At 44.3% G+C, this 19,517-nt stretch overlaps 2 protein-coding genes across 2 annotated transcripts; one reads left to right on the top strand and one right to left on the bottom strand.

The window, feature by feature from the left end:
* Positions 1–2,413: 2,413 nt before the first annotated feature.
* gba2 (glucosidase, beta (bile acid) 2) lies at positions 2,414–14,660 on the bottom strand. The gene is made up of 17 exons (XM_083680326.1): positions 13,450–14,660; positions 10,534–10,625; positions 10,309–10,424; positions 9,699–9,917; positions 9,255–9,494; positions 8,969–9,071; positions 8,322–8,475; positions 7,860–7,985; positions 7,456–7,640; positions 7,039–7,143; positions 6,820–6,927; positions 6,584–6,735; positions 6,181–6,287; positions 4,491–4,633; positions 4,155–4,270; positions 3,788–3,979; positions 2,414–3,557 (listed from the first exon to the last, which is right to left on the bottom strand). Exons 1-17 carry the CDS (start codon positions 13,644–13,646, stop codon positions 3,270–3,272), a joined length of 2,643 nt encoding a protein of 880 aa, XP_083536452.1. The 5' UTR covers positions 13,647–14,660; the 3' UTR covers positions 2,414–3,269.
* A 729-nt stretch (positions 14,661–15,389) lies between these two features.
* Positions 15,390–19,309, top strand: rgp1 (GP1 homolog, RAB6A GEF complex partner 1). The gene is made up of 9 exons (XM_083665001.1): positions 15,390–15,532; positions 15,801–15,916; positions 16,054–16,187; positions 16,830–16,913; positions 17,030–17,179; positions 17,602–17,748; positions 18,062–18,189; positions 18,318–18,495; positions 18,661–19,309. Exons 2-9 carry the CDS (start codon positions 15,801–15,803, stop codon positions 18,882–18,884), a joined length of 1,161 nt encoding a protein of 386 aa, XP_083521127.1. The 5' UTR covers positions 15,390–15,532; the 3' UTR covers positions 18,885–19,309.
* Positions 19,310–19,517: the final 208 nt, after the last annotated feature.

Here is a 19,517-nt window from a genome sequence, read left to right as displayed (position 1 = left end):
CAGTTGCATTAGCATCTTGGCTAGCCTTGGGGCCAGCGCGTGGCATTATTCGACAGTCGACGAGTTTCCGCCGACGTAAAGTAAAAATATCAAATTTAGTGCACGGTTTTGACTTAGCTGATGAGTATTTTGGATCATTAAAACATTAAATTAAATAGCTGCTTCCACGTGAAATATCAGTTCTGGTGAGGAGCTCAGTAAAAACGTCAAGAGTTGTGCTAAATTGGCACTGAATTGTGGTGGGTTGTGTTGGTTTACAGCATGAGCAGGAAATGAAACAGTGGATGATGCATAATACAATCCTACTGTACCACCCTATCCCTTTCTTAATAAACAGAAAAGGGATTTTTTAGCTATTTATTTATATGTCAGAATTCTAGGCTTGTATAAGGACCACTTTTGGCGAAGAAAATCACAGTCAGCAAGCTGTTAATCTGTAACCAACCCTCCAAAAATGGATGCATTCAAACAGTCAAACAAAGCATTTACAGTAAACAAAGTGATTGTGATTGGCTATTTGGTTGGGGAGGAACCGTGGTTTAGACTTGGCATCCCTTGTTGTTCACTGGCTGGTCACAAGATTCGTCCCATCTGCGGAGTCAGCACCCTGTTAGAGATAAGATACCTACTCTGGTATGTCCTCCCTAGCCTGGTACTTTTCCACTATAGCTCTTTGTGTAAGCGTGTGTTGCGACATCTTTCTTGATGACCTGGCTTAACCTCTCCATGTATTAATCCAACATACTATGGGACTAATGCTTGATTCATCTCTCATTTATCAACAGGCCATCACATTAGTAAATTTAGCACACTGCAGTAATGTAATTTTCTTATAGCAATAATAAACTGTTTTTATAAAAATAATTTCTAACAGATTGCACCTTTAAGCTTACTGCATGCTGAAGAAGATTATGTAAAAGCCAGGTGTGGTTGGTTGCTGTCAATACAGGAAGGTCCCAAGATAGTGCCAACTGATTAACAGCTGCTCTCTGATCCTCCGTCAGCTCATCTGTCTTCTCGTCATCTGCCTTTTCTGCCTTGGAGTTATCACCTAGAGTAAGCTTTATAGATACAGTTAAGACATTGTATTTGAATATGGGGACAGGTTTGTGTGTGTCAGTATGCCACATATACATTCCTCCTATTGTCTGTCGGATGTCAATGTCTACCACATCTTCAAGCAGGATGGTTGCTGTCTGTGGGGAGCCACCTAACAGTACATGGATGATTTCTGGACTGACACCTGCCAGTGAAGGGCCTCCATAAAGGAAGGAGTGACCTATCATCCTCCCTGCCATGTCAAACAAGTCACTCTGCAGAAGCACTTGGGAGGTAGATGGTATAAGGTGGTCAGGTTGGCCCTCAAACAGCACAGTTCCATTTCCTGCAAAGAGAGCATGGGACAATAGTTGGCAAAAGAATGGGACAATACTTATCAATTTCTCTAAATCATTAGGTGATTGCATAGAGGTACTCCTTTAATACGAGAGGACTTTGTTGAAATGACTAACCAAGATCAATGAGGAAACCATTCTGCAACTTGTGCATTGCCAGGCTGAAGAAATGGCGCTGAAAACCCTCTCCAGTGGTTACATCACCCACAAAATGGCAAATTGTTCCAAAGATATTCAAACTAATAAGAACTCTAGCCTCTACGCTTACAAGTGCTCAAGTTAGTTTTGACCCAAATGTATCGCAAGAATTGGGTCAAAAGTCAAGGCGCGAAGATTCGAACTTGCAATATCAGATTTGAGAGGTTGTGAGCGCCGACTTGTGGTTGTACTGCAAAACTGAATTCAAATTCAAAGTAAAAGGTTTGTGGACATATTCTGTGAATGCAATTCTCAACATACAACTTCAGATTTTTATTTTACTATTATTTTTTTTATTAACTTCTCACATCGAGGCTGCGAGTGCAAATTTCAAGATACAAAGTGCAAATATGTATTGTACAAGTTCTCAAATCGAATCTGCAACCTCTCGAGTTTTGACCCAAATCTACCTTCATAGTTTTCAGTGCCTCGCTCGTGCTGAGACAATTCCTGCGCGTTCCCGCCCATTGACTGGATCAGACTCTTCCATATGACATCAGCGCTTTAAGAGAAATGCTCCTATCGTCCGATCTGTGCTATAAAAAAATTACTCCGGCCAAGGCTTGAATTTGTATATTTTAAGTAATTGTAGAACATAAAAGTCACGCTGGAATCGACCTCATTTGGCCAGGAACAATACTGAACACAAGTGTGCGGCGTGCCCACCAGATGGCCCAGTGATCCCCTGCTTCTACCCCCTACTGAGCAAGCAAAGGCAACACTTTTTATTGGTCTTTTAATTTATTGTAATACATAATGACAATAAACCATGTAGATAATGGAAAAGAAGCCATTATTAAGGTGGTTCAAGCCCATCCAGGGACAGTAGTTTTTCATTTGTTGTGCTAACTCTCCAAACTTGTGTAGACCTCTTTCACTTCACATTTAAAGTAAACGTCCTTTGTTAACCTCATAAGATAAACTAGATGGATAGATAACCCTTAGAAACCAGCAACTTTGTTTTTCTCCATGTGAGTAGTTCATGGTCTCAAATGAATGCACAAGGCAAGTTCATTCATTATCATTCAGTGATTTATTTAGCTTCATTGTCATGAACAGTATTGGATTGTATAAAACACAGTAGATGCTGCTGCTACATTACTCTCAACACAGGCGGAGGGTGCACCAGGGCACTAAATGCTCAGTAAAAAGAAAAGATGAATAGACAATTTATTTCATTTTTCAACACTTCATTTTACATCACTTTATACAGCATTCAAACAAAGTAAGAAAATCTTCAAATCAACCTTTTTCTTTTCAAGTCTTTGTTGTCTGATTACAGACTCAAGTCAGCCAGTCTATCAGAGGGGCCATGGCTTGACCTATCAGTAAAAGTTGTCAAAGTAAAAACATTCTCAAACAAAATAGAACTAAATGTAATATGATTATAGCTGCTACAGTGACAGACAATAGTCAATCTCACACTCTGCATATGAGCCAGGTTTGTCTTGTATATGCAAGCATGACTGTGTGAGAGTGAGTGAGTGAGAGAATTGTGTGTGTGTGTGTGTGTGTGAGAGAAGTGTGGGCAAGAATGTAGATATTTGTGTGTGTGTGTGTGTTTGTTTGCCTGTAGGGACAGACAGTGGAACAGGATGTTGTTATTCCATGGAGAGTGAGGTCACACATGGGGATCAGTAGATTCTGGCTATGCCTCAGGGGAAGGAAGGAGTGTCATCAGTTCTCTGGAAAAGGCCCACTCTGTGTCTCTATATCCACACTAGTCTGGTTTTGGTCCTGATCCTGACTCTGGCCTGGTTCCCCAGTCCCAGGTTTGGTCTGGCCCCGCCGTGATGACTCCAGTGCCAGCTGCATGGCCCAGATGCTGAGGGGGCGCATGTATGCCAGAGAGCGGTAAATGCCCTTCTCACAGTAGGCCTCTGGAGTCTGGAAGGCCATGCCTAGCCGCTCCCACACCGTCTTGTAGCAGCCTTCTGCTGTGCGGAGACCCTCCTCCAGCATTCCCTTGAGACAGGGAGGAAATGAGATAAAAGGTGAGACGTTAGTATGAAGATGACAGATGTTATAGATAAAGCAGCTTGTGTGGCTCACATTCATAACTGTGCTGGGGAGAGTAGTTATATTTTTTATTGACATTGTAATTGTATCTATAAATGTTGAATGAATAATCTGAGATTATGGTTAGACACAAGGGTCAAAAGGAGGCTGTACCACAGAGTCACACACACACTCACCTCATAGATCATGGTGGCAGCCAGTCCGTACACTACCCCCACCCACACCTCGTCTGATTGGACACTGGATCTGTCAGGCACTCCCTCTGGACGCATGCCGTTGACCGCGCCCATCTGACCCTTGGCAAAACTCATCACATTCAACTCAAAGACAGACTTCAGTGCACTGCAGATCTTCTCCTTTGGAAACGCCTGGTGAAGGAGAAGGAAAAGGTAAGAGAAACAGGGCTTTAATACCCAACTCATTTAGCACAATTCAACATATCAAACGGTGTGTGTTGAATGGCTCTACTACTTTGATAGTAAGCTAGACCTTACAGAGGAGACGGCTTCCCCTGTTAACGCTCTGTGTGCCACTTTGTCTCACCTGGTACTCGCCGTCTCCCAGTCCAGACGCACGCAGGAACCACTGGCCGGCACACTGGTCTGACATGACGCTGTTGGAGAGATCCCGCCCACTGCTGTCGTAGTTATAGTACTTGCCTGAAGAGAGAGAGAGAGAGAGGGGGATACAAAACAAGATTTCCAACTTTGTTTTAATATTTTTCTCAAGAAACAAGCAGAACTTTTTGCTTGTTCATTGAGGGTTGGTCTGAGCAAGACATTGCATAGATAATTCAGATCTTAACTTGTAAACAACTTGGCATTAACAAATGGGAATATTAGCGAATCAGCGAAGTGCTTAGCTTAGGTTGATCATCACCATTCCATAGCAGCTTGTCGAAGGCAGCACTCCCCCGGTCCAGTATATCTCTGTAGCGCTGGAAGACCGTCTCATTGTCCACCAGCCTGGCCATCTTACACATCACACACACAGAGGCCAGCCACAGACCCCCACAGTAGGCGCTGAATCCCCCCCCCCCACACACACACACACACACACACACGTACACACACACACAGCAGAAGGTGAGAAAGACTCACATAATCGCATATTACACAAGCTAGCTCCACATCTCCCACACATTAGTGGAGAACTGACCAGGGACCCAAAAATTAGACCAAATATCGCAACCATATTTAAGTGAGATTATGCTAATTCATGGAAATCTTTTGAAAATTACAGAACCTGAAACACGTAAGTGATGAAACCAGCTGTTGATGTAAACTGTATGCCACACCCATTACTCTCTGTATAATCACTTGCCTCACGGCATCTGTCAGACTCTTCCTTAGAGAGGATTAAGCCCTCTTACGCCTGCCTTTTCATGATATCTTTAACTGCATTACACTCCATCTCAAGTCAGCATCACATTTCCCTATCAAACAAGGTGCTGCAGCCACATTGTAATTAGCTTCAGCATCAAAGAAAGTTCAATAGACTGTTCCCTCAGGCCTTTGACTGGGTCTTGATTGGATTAAGGATGGGGAGGGAGCGTGACATGAGGTGGATAGGAGCAAGGTTGTATGCATATAGGGACAGACAGACCGAGTGTGTGTTTAATCGGAAAACCACATGGCAAGTTAAAGTTTGTATCCAAAGACCAAAGAGACCAAATCCGTAATATAGTGCATTTATCATAGTTGTTTTAATCTGAAGAAATGTTCCAGGTCCTCAATAACACCCCTCAGAGATTAAGAATGTGGTCTCAGGAGAAAACTAGAATAATCAGCATACATTGACACTTTATTTCTAACCCCTTAAAGTTATCATTGGATCTGATTTTAATAGCTAACATTTACATTTTCATAATAAACATGTACAGTGATAGAGGGCAACCTTGTTTAACACCTCTTGTCAATTCAATATTCTCAGAGAAGTAACCATTATATATTATTTTACATATAAGATTATTATACATGCCTTTTTCCCATCTTAAGAAAGACTCCCTGAAGTTGAAAAAGTCCAGGCATTTATAAATTAACTCTAGACATACTTTATCGAAGGCTTTCTCAAAATCTGCTATAAAGATTATTACAGTTTTTTCTGCATTCTTGTAGTGTTCCAATATTTCTAGCAATTGTCTAATGTTATCTCCAATTTATCTTCCTTGTAGGAATCCTGTCTAATCAAAAGTTCAGATAAATGTTGGCTATGCTAGTTTGCAACATTGAAGAAAATAGAAGAAAACCTCATTTCAAACGGGTTTCCACCCTTTTGTAGTTACTTTCAGCAAAGGATTTTAGGAACTAGGAAAGCCTGGTCTCAACAAGGTTAATCAAGAGGAAGTTCTTTTCTTTAATATGGCCTTTGAACAACATCTGAATTCCCTGGACTGAGTCAGACAACTAAAAATAACTTTCAGGAGGACTGACTTCCCCTTTTCCTGCTCTCCACCACGGGGGGGGGGGTGTATCCTAGTCATACAGCACTGCTTCTATTTTCCATCCTCATTTCCCAGTTCTCTCTCCATCTCTCTTTATTTCCTCTCCCTCTCTCTTCCAGCTCTCACCTGGGTCCTGTCACAGTCCAACCGTCGTATGTCTGGTCAGCATAGCCTGAGTTCTCAATCAGACCGTCGCCATCAAGGTCGAACTTCATCTCTGACTCCATCACAGCCTGGAGGTAGAAGAATAGGTAACCAGAGAGAGATGCACTCCATAGTCACTGCTGCCATTTCGGAATTGTTCCACTTCATAGTGGACTTGCGGAGGGTAAACTGGCTCATCCTTGCCTATGGGCAACTTCCACCCAGAGAGCTGTTGAGTTTAATAATGGAAGTTGCCCATTGGTAAAAGAGATAGCTTAGACCAGGACAAAGGAGATCCATTGATCTTCATAATATGTGGATTGACCCATCTATCATAGCAAAGGACATCATCTATCCCTCCAGATAACTTAGCTGTCATTCCCACCTGGCAGACGGGCCACATGTCCTGTAGGTACTGTCTGTCCTGGGTCAGGTGGAAGTCTCTGTACACCTGCAGGACAAACTTCAAGTTCAGGTCCTTCCAGTCCGCTGTGTCATGAATCAGGTATGCGTTGACACGCTGCCACGGCTCGTCATCTAGGCACAGGGTCGCAACAGAACAGACTTAGACACTATTCATATATTGAGATATTATATACCAGTGCTTGCATGGGTGATTACCTGGGTCTCCGATGTCATGAGGGACCACATTCTTAGCTTTGACAGGAGAGTACAGCCCACTCATCAGATGGAGTCTTTCTGTAGGGTCATGCTGAACCACACTGCCAGCTGAGTGAGAAGTGGATTATAAGCAGTGAAAGATGTCTCTCATACTGGATATACACAGGCTATAACACACACACACACACACACACACACACACACACACACACACCTCACCAATATCATATTGCAGGCTCAAGGCGAGTTTGGGCCAGAGCATGATAAGTGCAAAGGAGGCATAGAAGTGCACGTCGTATGTGTTGTACATCCTGTACTCCTGACCTGGGGAAACATGAGAGTACATTCAACATGGACGATCAAACTCCCACATCCTCACACACAAAGTATGACAGTAAGTCAGTTTATTTTATTGTATCCCTTAGTGAAATTTCCCTATAGCTCATCAAACAGCACAGAATACAACACACTGTACATCCCAATACAGGATATCAAACAGGGCTTACATGACAGTACTATATACATACATATCTACACGGTGTGAAGGGCAGAAGTATATGGAAGGGAGAACAATGAGGGTAGGGAGATATAGTGTAATACTGTATATCAGATTTAGATTGGAGCTGTATGCCTCACCCTCTAAGTAGGCGAAGCGTCCGTACTCCTTGATGACGGCAGGCTGAGCAGGTAGCCCCCCCTCCTCGCTGCGTATGCCCCCGCTGACATCACTGTCCTCAGGCAGCTCTGTCCACACCGTCCCTCCGTCCGCCACATAGTACAGCTCGTTGAACAGAGCCGACTTATACCAGGAGGGGAGGGAACTATCACACACAAAAGAGAGAGATGCTGATTTGTGACTAAAGCATTGAGTGGATGTGCATTGTGGCAACTGTTGGCACCGCTGTGCTGTGTTCAGGCATAAGCCCTAGCATATTTATCAGACAATACAAAACACATAAAACAGCATTTAAACAAATGGCAATGACAATGTTTCATGTGCCCATTACTGAGCATGTATAACAAGGGGACTAGCTGTGTACCTGTCCTGCAGTACAGGCCTCTGCCACTCCTCGATGCTCCTCTCCCACTCCCTGTATTGTGTCAGGGCATAGTGACTGAGTGAGGGCGTCGCGTCCCCCTTAGTGCCGTAGAAACGTGTGTACCTCCTAGAACAGACACACAAAACACAGTTAATAAAAGGTAAATACTCTGCGAGACCCATACATTAACAGTGATGTAGTGTTGTGATTGTTGTGGTTCATGTTTTAAGTGTGTGGATTTTGCCTTTTGTCTACACTGGGTGCAATCTGGTTGTGTGTCACTTGAAGATGGTCCACCCGTATTCAGACTGCAGGTATCAGTTGTGGTCTTTACCTTTAGGCCATGTAATTAGAGCCTGTTTGTGTGTGTGTGTGTGTGTGTGTGTGTGTGTGTGTGTGTGTGTGTGTGACATGTCCTACAGTTCAAACTGTGGCACATATATCAGGAGAAGCGTACGGGACCTTAGGTGTTCCCTCTCCCTGGAGCCGAAGGTGATCTTAGGCATGTCCCAAGCCAGGCTGAACTCCAGGGCATTGTGCCCCTGAGCAGGTACTGAACAGCTCACTGCCAGAGCCGCTGCCACCTTCTCCCCCTTCGGAGTGGGCGGGCTGGAGCCTGGGATGAGACAGAGGAGATGAGACAAAGGGTGGAAGCTGATCAAAGTTCATGTTCACTATTCATTATATCATTATTCTTTCACCAATTACTACTACAATGTTGCATTTATAACAGATATTACCTGATATTAAGAAAAAAAATATCAGTGCTTTCTCTAGCACTGACTGCACTTGTTCTTATCAAAGGTTTTACTTGCGATGACTGATGTAAAGTTGATTCACTTACTTAGACAAACGTACTTATTGTAAGTCGCTTTGGATAAAAGCATCTGCTCAATGACGTAAATGTAAAATGTAAATGTAATAGGATTTATACCTTGGGTATCACTACAATTCAGTGACCCCTACAGTGCTGCTTATGTGACACAAATTGTGGTTGACCAACTTGTGGTTGTATAGTCATGTTATAGTAAAGGTCAAACAATTGAAAAAAGGTAATAGCTGTGTAGTTATAATGATGTAAATTGTGGTGATTTGTTGGTAATACTGACCAGTAGGAGAGTCTAGCCGTCCATCAGTGAGGAGGTCACTCCATAGCGCCCCACAGGTTCCCTTTGGACTGAATGCTGTCTGGTGACTGATCTCCCTGTCAGGCTGTCACACACACACACACACACACACACACACACGTGTCATGCCATTTTTAATAAGGTGTTATGCCCTTTTCAAATGGCCAGTGCATATTTAATTGGGAGAGAAATGTGGACAGTCTGCTTGGGAAACTGTGAAGCTATATTGTGATTTTTAACTCTACTCATAATTCAGATCATGTCGAACCTGCTCTCGGGAGGCCATGCACAGAGTGTAGGGGTTCACAGTAGTGCAGTGATGAAGCAGGACTCCAGAGACACACTCCCCCTCCTTTTCCAGGTGGAATGGTTCGTTCCAGTGGCCCCCGCTCTTATCGTCCTTGTGGCCGGACCCATTGACCATTGTCAGCATGATGGAGACATCTAGGGCGTAGTCGTTCTTGTTCTCTATGTCCCAAACAAACACTGCCACAGGCAGACTGGAGTCCTAAAGGATGGGGAAAGAGGGAACGAGAAGGAGAGTCAGAGACCAGGAAACAGAGAGAGAGAGAGAGAGAGAGAGAGAGACAATGACAGGAGGGTGTGAGGCCACTGTGCTAAAGAAATAAAAGGAAACCAAACTAGACCCCAGTAACATTGGGGTCAAATATGACTTATTCAAAACCCAGAGAAACCACATCAGGTCTGTTACCTGGTACTCATGTGGGATGACAGGTGACACCTGTCTGCAGGTGAGGGTGACGTTCTGGCCAGGCAGGTGGTAGACAGTCCAGGCCCGGGGGTACAGGGCATGGTAGAAGGCGTACTCTCCACAGTAGCCCCAGTTCCAGCCCTGCAGCGTGGGAGGGCGCTCCACTGACAACACCTGCTGATACACTGTCTGACCCCCACGACGCAGGCACACTGTGAACTGAGATGGGGGGAGGTTGGGGGGACAGATTGAATAAAGGAGATGTGAGCGCAAGCGACATATGCAAGTTCAACCGCATTTGAGGGCCACAAATACAGAAACTGAGAAGCAAACTGTTGGCCTCCTGGCCAGTGTTTCAGTTATTTCTGCCATGTATTGTGGATTAGGTCTGTTGCAGCTGACCAGCAGGACTTTAGAACTAGAGCTTATTGTCTATAAGCTCATTTGAAAGCTTTAATATGGCAAATGAGTTTAAAAAATAAATTGAGTTAGGAGTGCATGGCCTGTAAGCATAAAAAGCCTTAAAAGCATAATCGTTTTTCATTGACTGATTTGTCCATAGCTTGTTAGCTGATATCTCCTCCCTCTAGGGGATGCTTGTCCAGCATACCTGGTTAGCAATGACAGTTTTGTAGTGGTACATCCCAGGATTCAGTTGCCATCTGCAGAACTCCCCCCGCCAACCTCGTGTGATGGTTCCTCCGCCAATACCTCCAAGAGGAGCACCTGCAAATATGTGTATATTTCAATACTCATTGAAATAACTCAGGGAGTTTTGATCAATAGTGTCTATTGGACAGAGGAGTTGGGCTTTTCACATTGTGATGATGCCTACCATATATCTGTCGCAGTGGCAGGGCACGGAACATATCAATGAAAGGAGCTTTCTTTTCCACTTGAGTCTTCTTATACCACCACTTCAGATACCTGTACACACACACACACACACACACACACACACACACACACACACACACACACACACACACACAAGGTTACTCAATGTAACTTTTTGGCTAGCATTGTTTGCAGACCCACTCTGTGTCATGAAACTTCTGTATAAATTATAATAACAAACAAACAAGAGCATATAGTACAGTAACAAACCAAACAGATTAGAAAATATCCAACACCAAACAATGTGTCACAATCAGTGAATTCCATCTTTGGGTGGGTGGGCAGAAGGATGGCATTCCTTTGGGTGGATGACATGTTCAAACACTGTATATGGTGCATAATAATGTGTTCAGAAACTCAGGAGGAAGTGATATGTAATAAAGTGTAAGGGGTACGATTAGCAATGCTCCTCTGATTTCCATCAGTTAAGTGATTAAGCATGTCAATGTGCCGTCAGTATGACATCATAAACACAATGACACACTGAAAACAAGCATTTCTCCCCTCTCCTCGCACTTCTGTGTCACTCTCACTCACTCTCTCTCTCTATTCATGGTCTGTTTAAATGCAGGCACAGCTGTTTCCAATGCCTTCAGCACTCTGAACCAAAGCTGGGGCAAACAGCGGTCGATTTACACACGCAGAAAAGAGCAGAGGGAATTGTGGGATTGCTAGATAAAGGCAGGGGTCAGAGTGGCAAGTCTGAAAGAGTGGTGTGTGTGTGTGTGTGTGTGTGTGTGTGTGTGTGTGTGTGTGTGTGTGTGTTATTTGGGGTGGAGCACTGGTGCACAGTGTGAATTATTCTTTAGTTTGTTTTGAAAAAGGACCCAAACAACACATGGGCCTCTAAGCCTAGACAAGCAATTCACAAAGGCAGGGTTTCTCTCTCTGCTGTGTGTGCTATTATATACATCAACATAAATATTCATATTAAAGTTCCACACTGTCTTTAAAGCTGCGAATCAACTGGAATCTTGGTCAGTGAAAACAAATTACCAGCATAACGCCTATGCAGAAATAGCGTACTAGAGCAGAGGCTCTCCACTGCTCAAGATGATGTCACTTGACCGAATTCAGTTCAGTCATAAAAGGCAGAGGCAATCGGCTACAGCCCAGTTAAAAATCTCTGAATTGGATCTGTGCTGGTTGATTTCACCTTGATTTGTTTTGTCCTTTTTCCAAAAATGTAACTGAAAACGAGATGTGTTTCTTGGAGGTGTGGTTTGATGTAGCTACCATTCAACGTCCAACCTTCAAATTTGTCAGGGAAAGGAGAGGCGTCACGACTCTCCGCAAATATTGCTGCCGAAACATTGATTAAATTACAAATTTAAAAATCGCATCGGAACAAGAGTGTGTGGCTCTCTTTCTTTCTTTTGGATTTCACCCGCCAGCCTGCACCTCACCAAACAGTGGAGTGCATTTTCTTGTTTTTCTGAACATAATCTTTCCTGTTGAAAGTGGTCTTTCCGCTTCTGTTCCTCTTTTGACACACAGACCACCTCATAATACAGGGCAGGTCTAGACTCTACACTCCGTAACCCATTCTTATCACCCCTGAACCTCAACCCACTGTAGAAACATTGTGGCAAACATGTAAATGATCAACCAACATCACCATGGTGACTGTGGTACATAGTGTTGAGATAAAGCGACACACCTTAGGGTCAAATAATGGTTTCATTCTACTGTTAGCTTTTAAGCCTTTACTCGAGGTGTATCTGTTTGGTTTGTGTATTTGAGTGAAAGGCAAAAGCCATACCCCATGTGTGCTAGACTTAATTTGTCATTCTTAACTGTTTGCTCACACACACACACACACACACCCACACCCACACCCACACCCACACCCACACACCCACACACACACACACACACACACACACACACACAGGACAGGGAGAGGTGTTTCTAAGGGTGTGGTTTAGTGACAAGTATAGACTTGGGCAAGCCATAGCAATAACACAATATATTGTGTGTCCTGGCAGTTACTTGTGGTATTGAGGTGGGACTAACTTGCACACCTGTCCTAGCCCCACACAGCTGTCCTAGCCCCACACACCTGTCCTAGACCCTCATATGAGACTCACATCTGGGTCCCCATACTGCACTAACTTGCACACCTGTCCTAGCCACACACACCTGTCCTCCATACTGGACTAACTTGCACACCTGTCCTAGCCCCACACACACACCTGTCCTGTCCTCACACACCTGTCCTAGCCACACACACCTGTCCTCCATACTGGACTAACTTGCACACCTGTCCTAGCCACACACACACCTGTCCTCCATACTGGACTAACTTGCACACCTGTCCTAGCCCCACACACCTGTCCTCCATACTGGACTAACTTGCACACCTGTCCTAGCCCCGCACACACCTGTCCTGGCCTCACACACCTGTCCTAGACCCACATACCTGTCCTAGCCCCACACACCTGTCCTGGCCTCACACACCTGTCCTGTCCTCACACACCTGTCCTAGCCTTACACACCTGTCCTAGACCCACATACCTGTCCTAGACCCACACACACACCTGTCCTAGCCTCACACACATGTCCTAGCCTTACACACCTGTCCTAGACCCACATACCTGTCCTAGACCCACACACACACCTGTCCTAGCCTCACACACCTGTCCTGTGGGGCTGGTAGAGTCATATGAGACTCACGTCTGGGTCCCCATACTGCACCACGGCGACTCATGCTCCTTAACTACCCTGTCATTTTATCGACTTATGATATTCTCTTACTCATATTTGTCCTAATACACTAAAGATACTCAGAATCCAGTATTAACATAACTGGTGGTGACAGAACAGTGTGGCTACTTGAGAGGTTTGGTCTCACCTGACTCCGAGGCCAATGTGGTCAATGATGTTGGACAGGGACACATCTTTGGCTTGAAACGGCTTCCTCTTCTCCTTGAACTCGTGAGCCAGACAGATCCGCCAGCCATCCTTCGGTACCTCGTAGCCCGTTTCCGAGGACACATACCGACTCATGAGTTCGGCTGTACAGTTGTTGTCACCCGACTCCGTATTCATGTTACCGCCAGTAGTCGAACTGAAGTAAGAAGAGATCACTTGCGCACAAAACCTGCTGGTGCCTGCACTGTATCCCGGTGAGCTAGCACAAGCCAACACCTGTTGGCGATAATAATCTCGGTTGTACAATAATCAATTTGTGGTTTAGAGCCAGCGGGTGCAATTAAAGCTAAAGAGGTAGGCCACAGTTTCCTCAAGGGATACGGGTTTTTTTTAATGCCCAAGTGTGGAACAACCTAATTCCTGAATGGTGGCTTTTGATACCTGGGAAACAAGTTGGACAGGAAAACCTCTGGTTAACTGTCCCCATCAAGTGGGAGGACCAAGTGCCATAATAAAGACATTAATTTCCCATATAATCTGTTAGCCAAGAACTACAATATTGCTCTCTACCTGCTCAACATGCTCTGAAATGAAAGAGAGCCACAAAAACAACTCTGACACATCATGGTTATCTCACAGCCAGGTACATTTGCTCAAGATTGGCACACGTACGTATCCTCGACAGTATTAAGATATGCGGCTTGAGACCAATAAGTGTGGCGCCGGTCCCTACCAGGACAGTTGTGAGCGCAGGTGGTTTTAGCCAGTTTTATGGCTGCAGTCGAGGTGTCCAATAGACCAATACAGTAAACAAACAACGATGAGCTATTGCAGATAGCTATGCATTACAGTAGGCAGAATATTCAGATGATACTGGTGATGAAAACTTTGGTAGTTAGATAACGACGATTTCCCGTTTCCAGCAAATAATGTAGCACATCAGCTATAGATGAGACAGACGTGGTCTGTCGGCAGACAGTGGCTGCAGATCCGCAAACCCCGGTTTTGATAGCTGTTGGCGAGCCAGATCCTTGGACCTTGCTTGATCACGTAGCTAACAATGCCAGCCAATTTAAAATATAGCTAGCTAGCAGCTAGCAATACCTGATGAAATGCTGTCTAATGTTATCTTTGCTTCGCAGTGGGTGTTCAAATATCATTTGGACCCGACTTTAGTGACTGGTCGATGTAGTGCTGAGAGGGCGCTCAATATGCAAATTGGTTACAGTAGGCTGTCACTCTGCGCCAGTAAAGTTCAACTAAGACCGAACCAACAATATGCGACGGAAAAAGAGGGGACCCTTACATCGCTGTTACTGCAATTTGTTAAAATACTAGATACATTTATCCTCTGTATAAACTATCGTCAATTGTAGCGTTTGTCAACGCTGGCAAATTGACTGTTGTCATACTAAAAAGCACAATTTATGTCCAATACAATTTCTCAAACAAACGTTAGCCCCCGCCTTGATTAGTTAACATCGTTCCTCTCGCCACCTATGCCACGGAGCTCTTTTGGATGGCCAACAGAATGGTGTTCCTGTGTGATTCCTGTGTAATTCTAGTAGAATAGAATCAGTCGAAAAGTTAAAATTAAAATTAAACTAATTAAACTAATCTCTAAACAGTTTACGTACTTGCGGTAGAATGTCAATTGATATATGCCTCTCAAACCAAACATACATCCAATTTGTTTCGTAGACCTCAGATTACAGTAAAACATGCACTGTTTTGGCACTTTCAAAGTAGGAGTGAGGCTATTTTCATGTGCTCCCAATGTATACAAAAATAACGAATTTTCACCATGTGTAATACGTAAGAACGGTGCAATGACTGTGAACACTCCCGATGCGTTGTATGGTTTTTCCATTTGAACCCATGGATGGTGTATGGTCGTGCAGCTGCGTTGATGGAATGTTTTGTTTTTGCTACGTGCCTGTGTTGCCGAAGCCGCCCCTATTAAGTTGAATGTTATCGTTCTTGGCGATTTGACAGTTACATTTGACTGACCCAAGGCTTGATTCTTTACTAATTGGCTAGACGCAGTCACATTTGAGGCCAAGGTATGTTGTGTAGCCTGTGTTTGCCCACTGTAATAATTAGCTAGTTAACTTAGCTTAGCTAACCAGCTAGCTAGCTAATTTCACGAGTCTGCAGAGTGTTACCTGTTTTTTTTACTTTGCACAGCATCCCCTTTAGCATGCGAAGTTTAGCTAATGCTTTTAAGCTACTGTACATGCAGTAACGTTATAATAATGTTTAGTTCTGAAGTGACAGTCAACCAGAAGCTAAGGTCACTGTTGTTGACAGTGCTTCTCTCTCTGTGTACAGATGATCGAGGTGGTGGCCTCAATGGCGCGCGGCCCTGTGTTCCTGGCCGGGGAGGTGATGGAATGCCTCATAACCTTCACAAACCCCATGTCTCACCTCTCAACCTCCGCCAGCAGGTTGTCTGTCTGTCTGTCTGTCTGTCTGTCTCTGTCTCTCTCTCTCTCTGTCTTGTAACATTGTGTTGATAAAGGTTATACACATCAAATGGCTTACAGTTTTACTGAACCCCCAGACCTCTCTCCCTGTCTGTTAGTGAGATGCTGGCGTGGGCAAGTGCTCAGATCCACTGCCAGTTCCATGCTAGTGAGAGCAGGGTGGCCCTGCCAGCCCAGGGCAACAAGCAGGACGTCCAGGCAGAGAGTGACACAGTGCTTATTCCCAGTAGAGGTGAGTGATTGAAGGAATGGGGAAAAGAGAGAGACAGGGAGAGTTAAATTGAATTGTGGATGGTGTGTCTGCTTTCACTTTTCCAATAGTTCACAATTTAAAGGATAAATTCAGTATTGTACATGTTATAGTCAGATGGTTCCTTAACCTGAAGATATTCTATGGGTCAAAAGAATCCAAACCATGGATTACAGTTTCTCTTGGTCCATAGACTACTTTCAGAGTAAGGAACCATTGGACTAAGTGTAAAATACTGAATGTATCCTTTAAGAGTGCAAGGGCTGGTAATATATACTATAACCCATACCCATCTATTCAACACTATGGACCTAAGCTCTAACCCTGCACTACTTCAAGCATGTTTTCTTTCCTCAGACTGATCACATGGTTGCAAGGCCCTACCGTACAAATCCAGTCTGTCTGAGCCAAGACTGTTAATATCCTTGTGATGGAGATTAGAGCCCTGAGAATCCCCCTTCTCATAGAGTCTGCTTTCATTTAATTTAGCTGGACTAGAGAATTACAATTACCTCTCAGAGGACCACAATGGATTGCAATGAATCCTGATGACTTTTTTTCAGACACATAATTATTTCACTCTTCCTCACTCTCCCCTGTTTGTTCCCCCTTTCTCTGCACCAGGAGAGCGAGGACAGTGCATGCTGGACACCCCACCCAAGATACTATTCTGTGACCTGCGCTTGGACCCTGGAGAGAGCAAAACCTGTAAGATAATACATGTCTGGCTCTGTAACTTATATACTTCCATACTTCAAGAGAATTTAAAGTGAAAAGATTCATCAGACCATAAATTCTCTCTCTCTTTCGCTCTTCTCTCTCAGACTCGTACAGTGAGGTTGTACCCAATGATGGCCCTCCTAGTTTCCGTGGCCAGGCTGTGAAGTACGTCTACAAGCTGACCATTGGCTGCCAGCGGGTCAACTCCCCCATCAAACTACTGAGGGTTCCCTTCAGGGTGCTCGTCCTGCATGGTGAGTTATCCTCCTGTCTCACTGACTCCCTTATTCACTCTAAACTAACCATCCATAAAACTTCCAATGTGACATCAAACATATATTTTAAAAAGTATGGATGGAAGCTCCCTTCAATAGTCTTTATTGTTGACTCTATAATTGACATTTCGGATTGAAACCCTGAAGAAGGTAGCTTGCTCCTGAAACGTTAAAGAAATAATTAGCATCGGAGTAAGAGTGTGTGGCTCTCTTTCCATCTACGTTTCACCCGCCAGCCTGCACCTCACCAAACTGGTGTGCGTTTTCTTGCTTTTCGGAACATTGGCTCTCAGCACAATCACACAGATTGGTTTGTCAAAGAGACCCCGTAGTCCCACGGTATTACAAAATGTTGACATCTGAGGGACATGCTTAGTGACCTGCTTGTTCTGTCTCCCTAGGCATGCCAGAGCCACCGTTCCCCCAGGATGAGGAGGTGGCCCCCTCCAACCCCTTCCTAGAGGAGGAGGACGGGGGCCGCAGAGACGCGCGGCCCCTGGACAGAGCTCTGGACATGCTGATGATCACCACCTCACGCCGCTGTCCCCGTGAGTCTGTCTCTCTGTCTGCAGCCTGGCCTCACCATAGAATTAGAATGAGTGATTATTTGTGTAGTCATGTCCTCTCAAGTAATGCTTAATGTATGGGCCATGATCCTGTGGCCTTCACTTTGTGTCGGTTCTTGTTTTTGTTCCCTTGGTATAAGAGTTTGTGTATTGTGTATAAGAGTATTATAGTTTGTCACATGACTATTTATGCTCCATGATTGTCTGAGGTCTTTTTTGTCAACTCCGCTGTGAGGTTTCTAATCTCACTATTTGGCAAACAGCAGCTAAGTTTGAACTCTCTTTTTTTTCTCAGATCTGTTCAACATAACCAACATGCGGGGGAAGGTGGCCAAGTTCTGCATCTTCAAGATTGTTTACAGACTAGGGGAGGACATCATCGGTACATTCAACTTCTCAGAGGGGGATATTCCCTGTATACAGGTGTGTGTGTGTGGGGGCGGGACGTGCGTGGTCTATCCTGGCTTGTTGTCTGTCAGCTCGCAACATACTTTTGTCTATATGAGGATATTGTGTGTGTGTGTGTGTGTGTGTGTGTGTGTGTGTGTCAGTACTCAGTTAGTCTGCAGAGTGAGGAGGAGATCCAGCAGCAGTACCAGCGGCGGCCGGGTCAGACGGTCAGTGTGACTGGTCACGGTCGTCACTTGGAATCCTGCCTCCACACGGCGTCCAGCCACTTCTCACTTCCTGTCCCCCTTAACGTCACACCCGGGTTTAGCACAGACATCGGTCAGTTAACTGTAAACTTAAACTACTAGTACTGCTCATGATCTGGTGTGATATATGACACTGCCATCACATTTAGAGGAGCTCTAGCACTCTATCCTTTAAGCCTGCCTGTATATTAATCTTGCCCTCTTCTAACCTCCTGAACTATCTCTCCTCTGTCCACAGTGACCCTAAGATGGCGCCTGCACTTTGAGTTTGTCACTTCCAGAGAGCCTATGGAGCCGCCCACTGTGCTTCAGAACCAATCAGAGGTCACCGTGTGGACAGGGGCGGAGCATGTTGATGTGGACACCTTCAGTTGGGATCTGCCCATTAAAGTGCTTCCCACAAATCCTGCTCTGGCGTCCTATGTGTCCCAGTTTTCAGGGACCAACAGCATCAACATTTGAGTGTGTGTGTGTGTGTGTGTGTGTGTGTGTTTTGAGAGGAACAAAGCACAGTGTTGTATATGCACAATCAGTGATGTATTTCAGATGTAAATTCAGCAACACATTTTTGCATTTTATTTCAATATTTTAACGTCTGCAGTGCATCCAATATTTTTCTATGAATGCTTTCCTGCCTCTTTTTATAGTTGATGACATGACCAGTGTAAAGTGCTTCTAACTGCGGTGTCTATTACATTTCTATATTTATTTGTGTCCCCTGTATTCAAAACCCTGTATACAGTCCATTGGTTTGTTACATGAAAGCAATTGTATTTCATATTCAAGAGTTTTGCAATCTACAACTGTTATATTCTATTGTTTATTCAGTGTGAACAAAGACTGTATAGACATGTAAATCATTAATTAAAAATGGGTTTTGAATCTGATTAGAACATGAAGGATGTGTTATTTCACACACATTTTTTCACTGAACAAGAGAATTTTAATCGTGGATAACTGAGTTGCATTACAAGGCAGAGCAAGTACAACAAGAATTGTTATATATTACTATAAGGGCTGATATTTACAGTTGTGCATCAAGTGATAAATGAAGGCTTATATCATGCGGCTTAAGATGATTATTTAGTGGCGTCC

Source organism: Argentina silus (assembly GCF_951799395.1).
Source record: "Argentina silus genome assembly, chromosome: 1".
Classification (NCBI taxonomy): Eukaryota; Metazoa; Chordata; class Actinopteri; order Argentiniformes; family Argentinidae; genus Argentina; species Argentina silus.
Note: the sequence above shows the minus strand (reverse complement) of the source record. Positions and strands in the feature narration are given on the sequence as shown.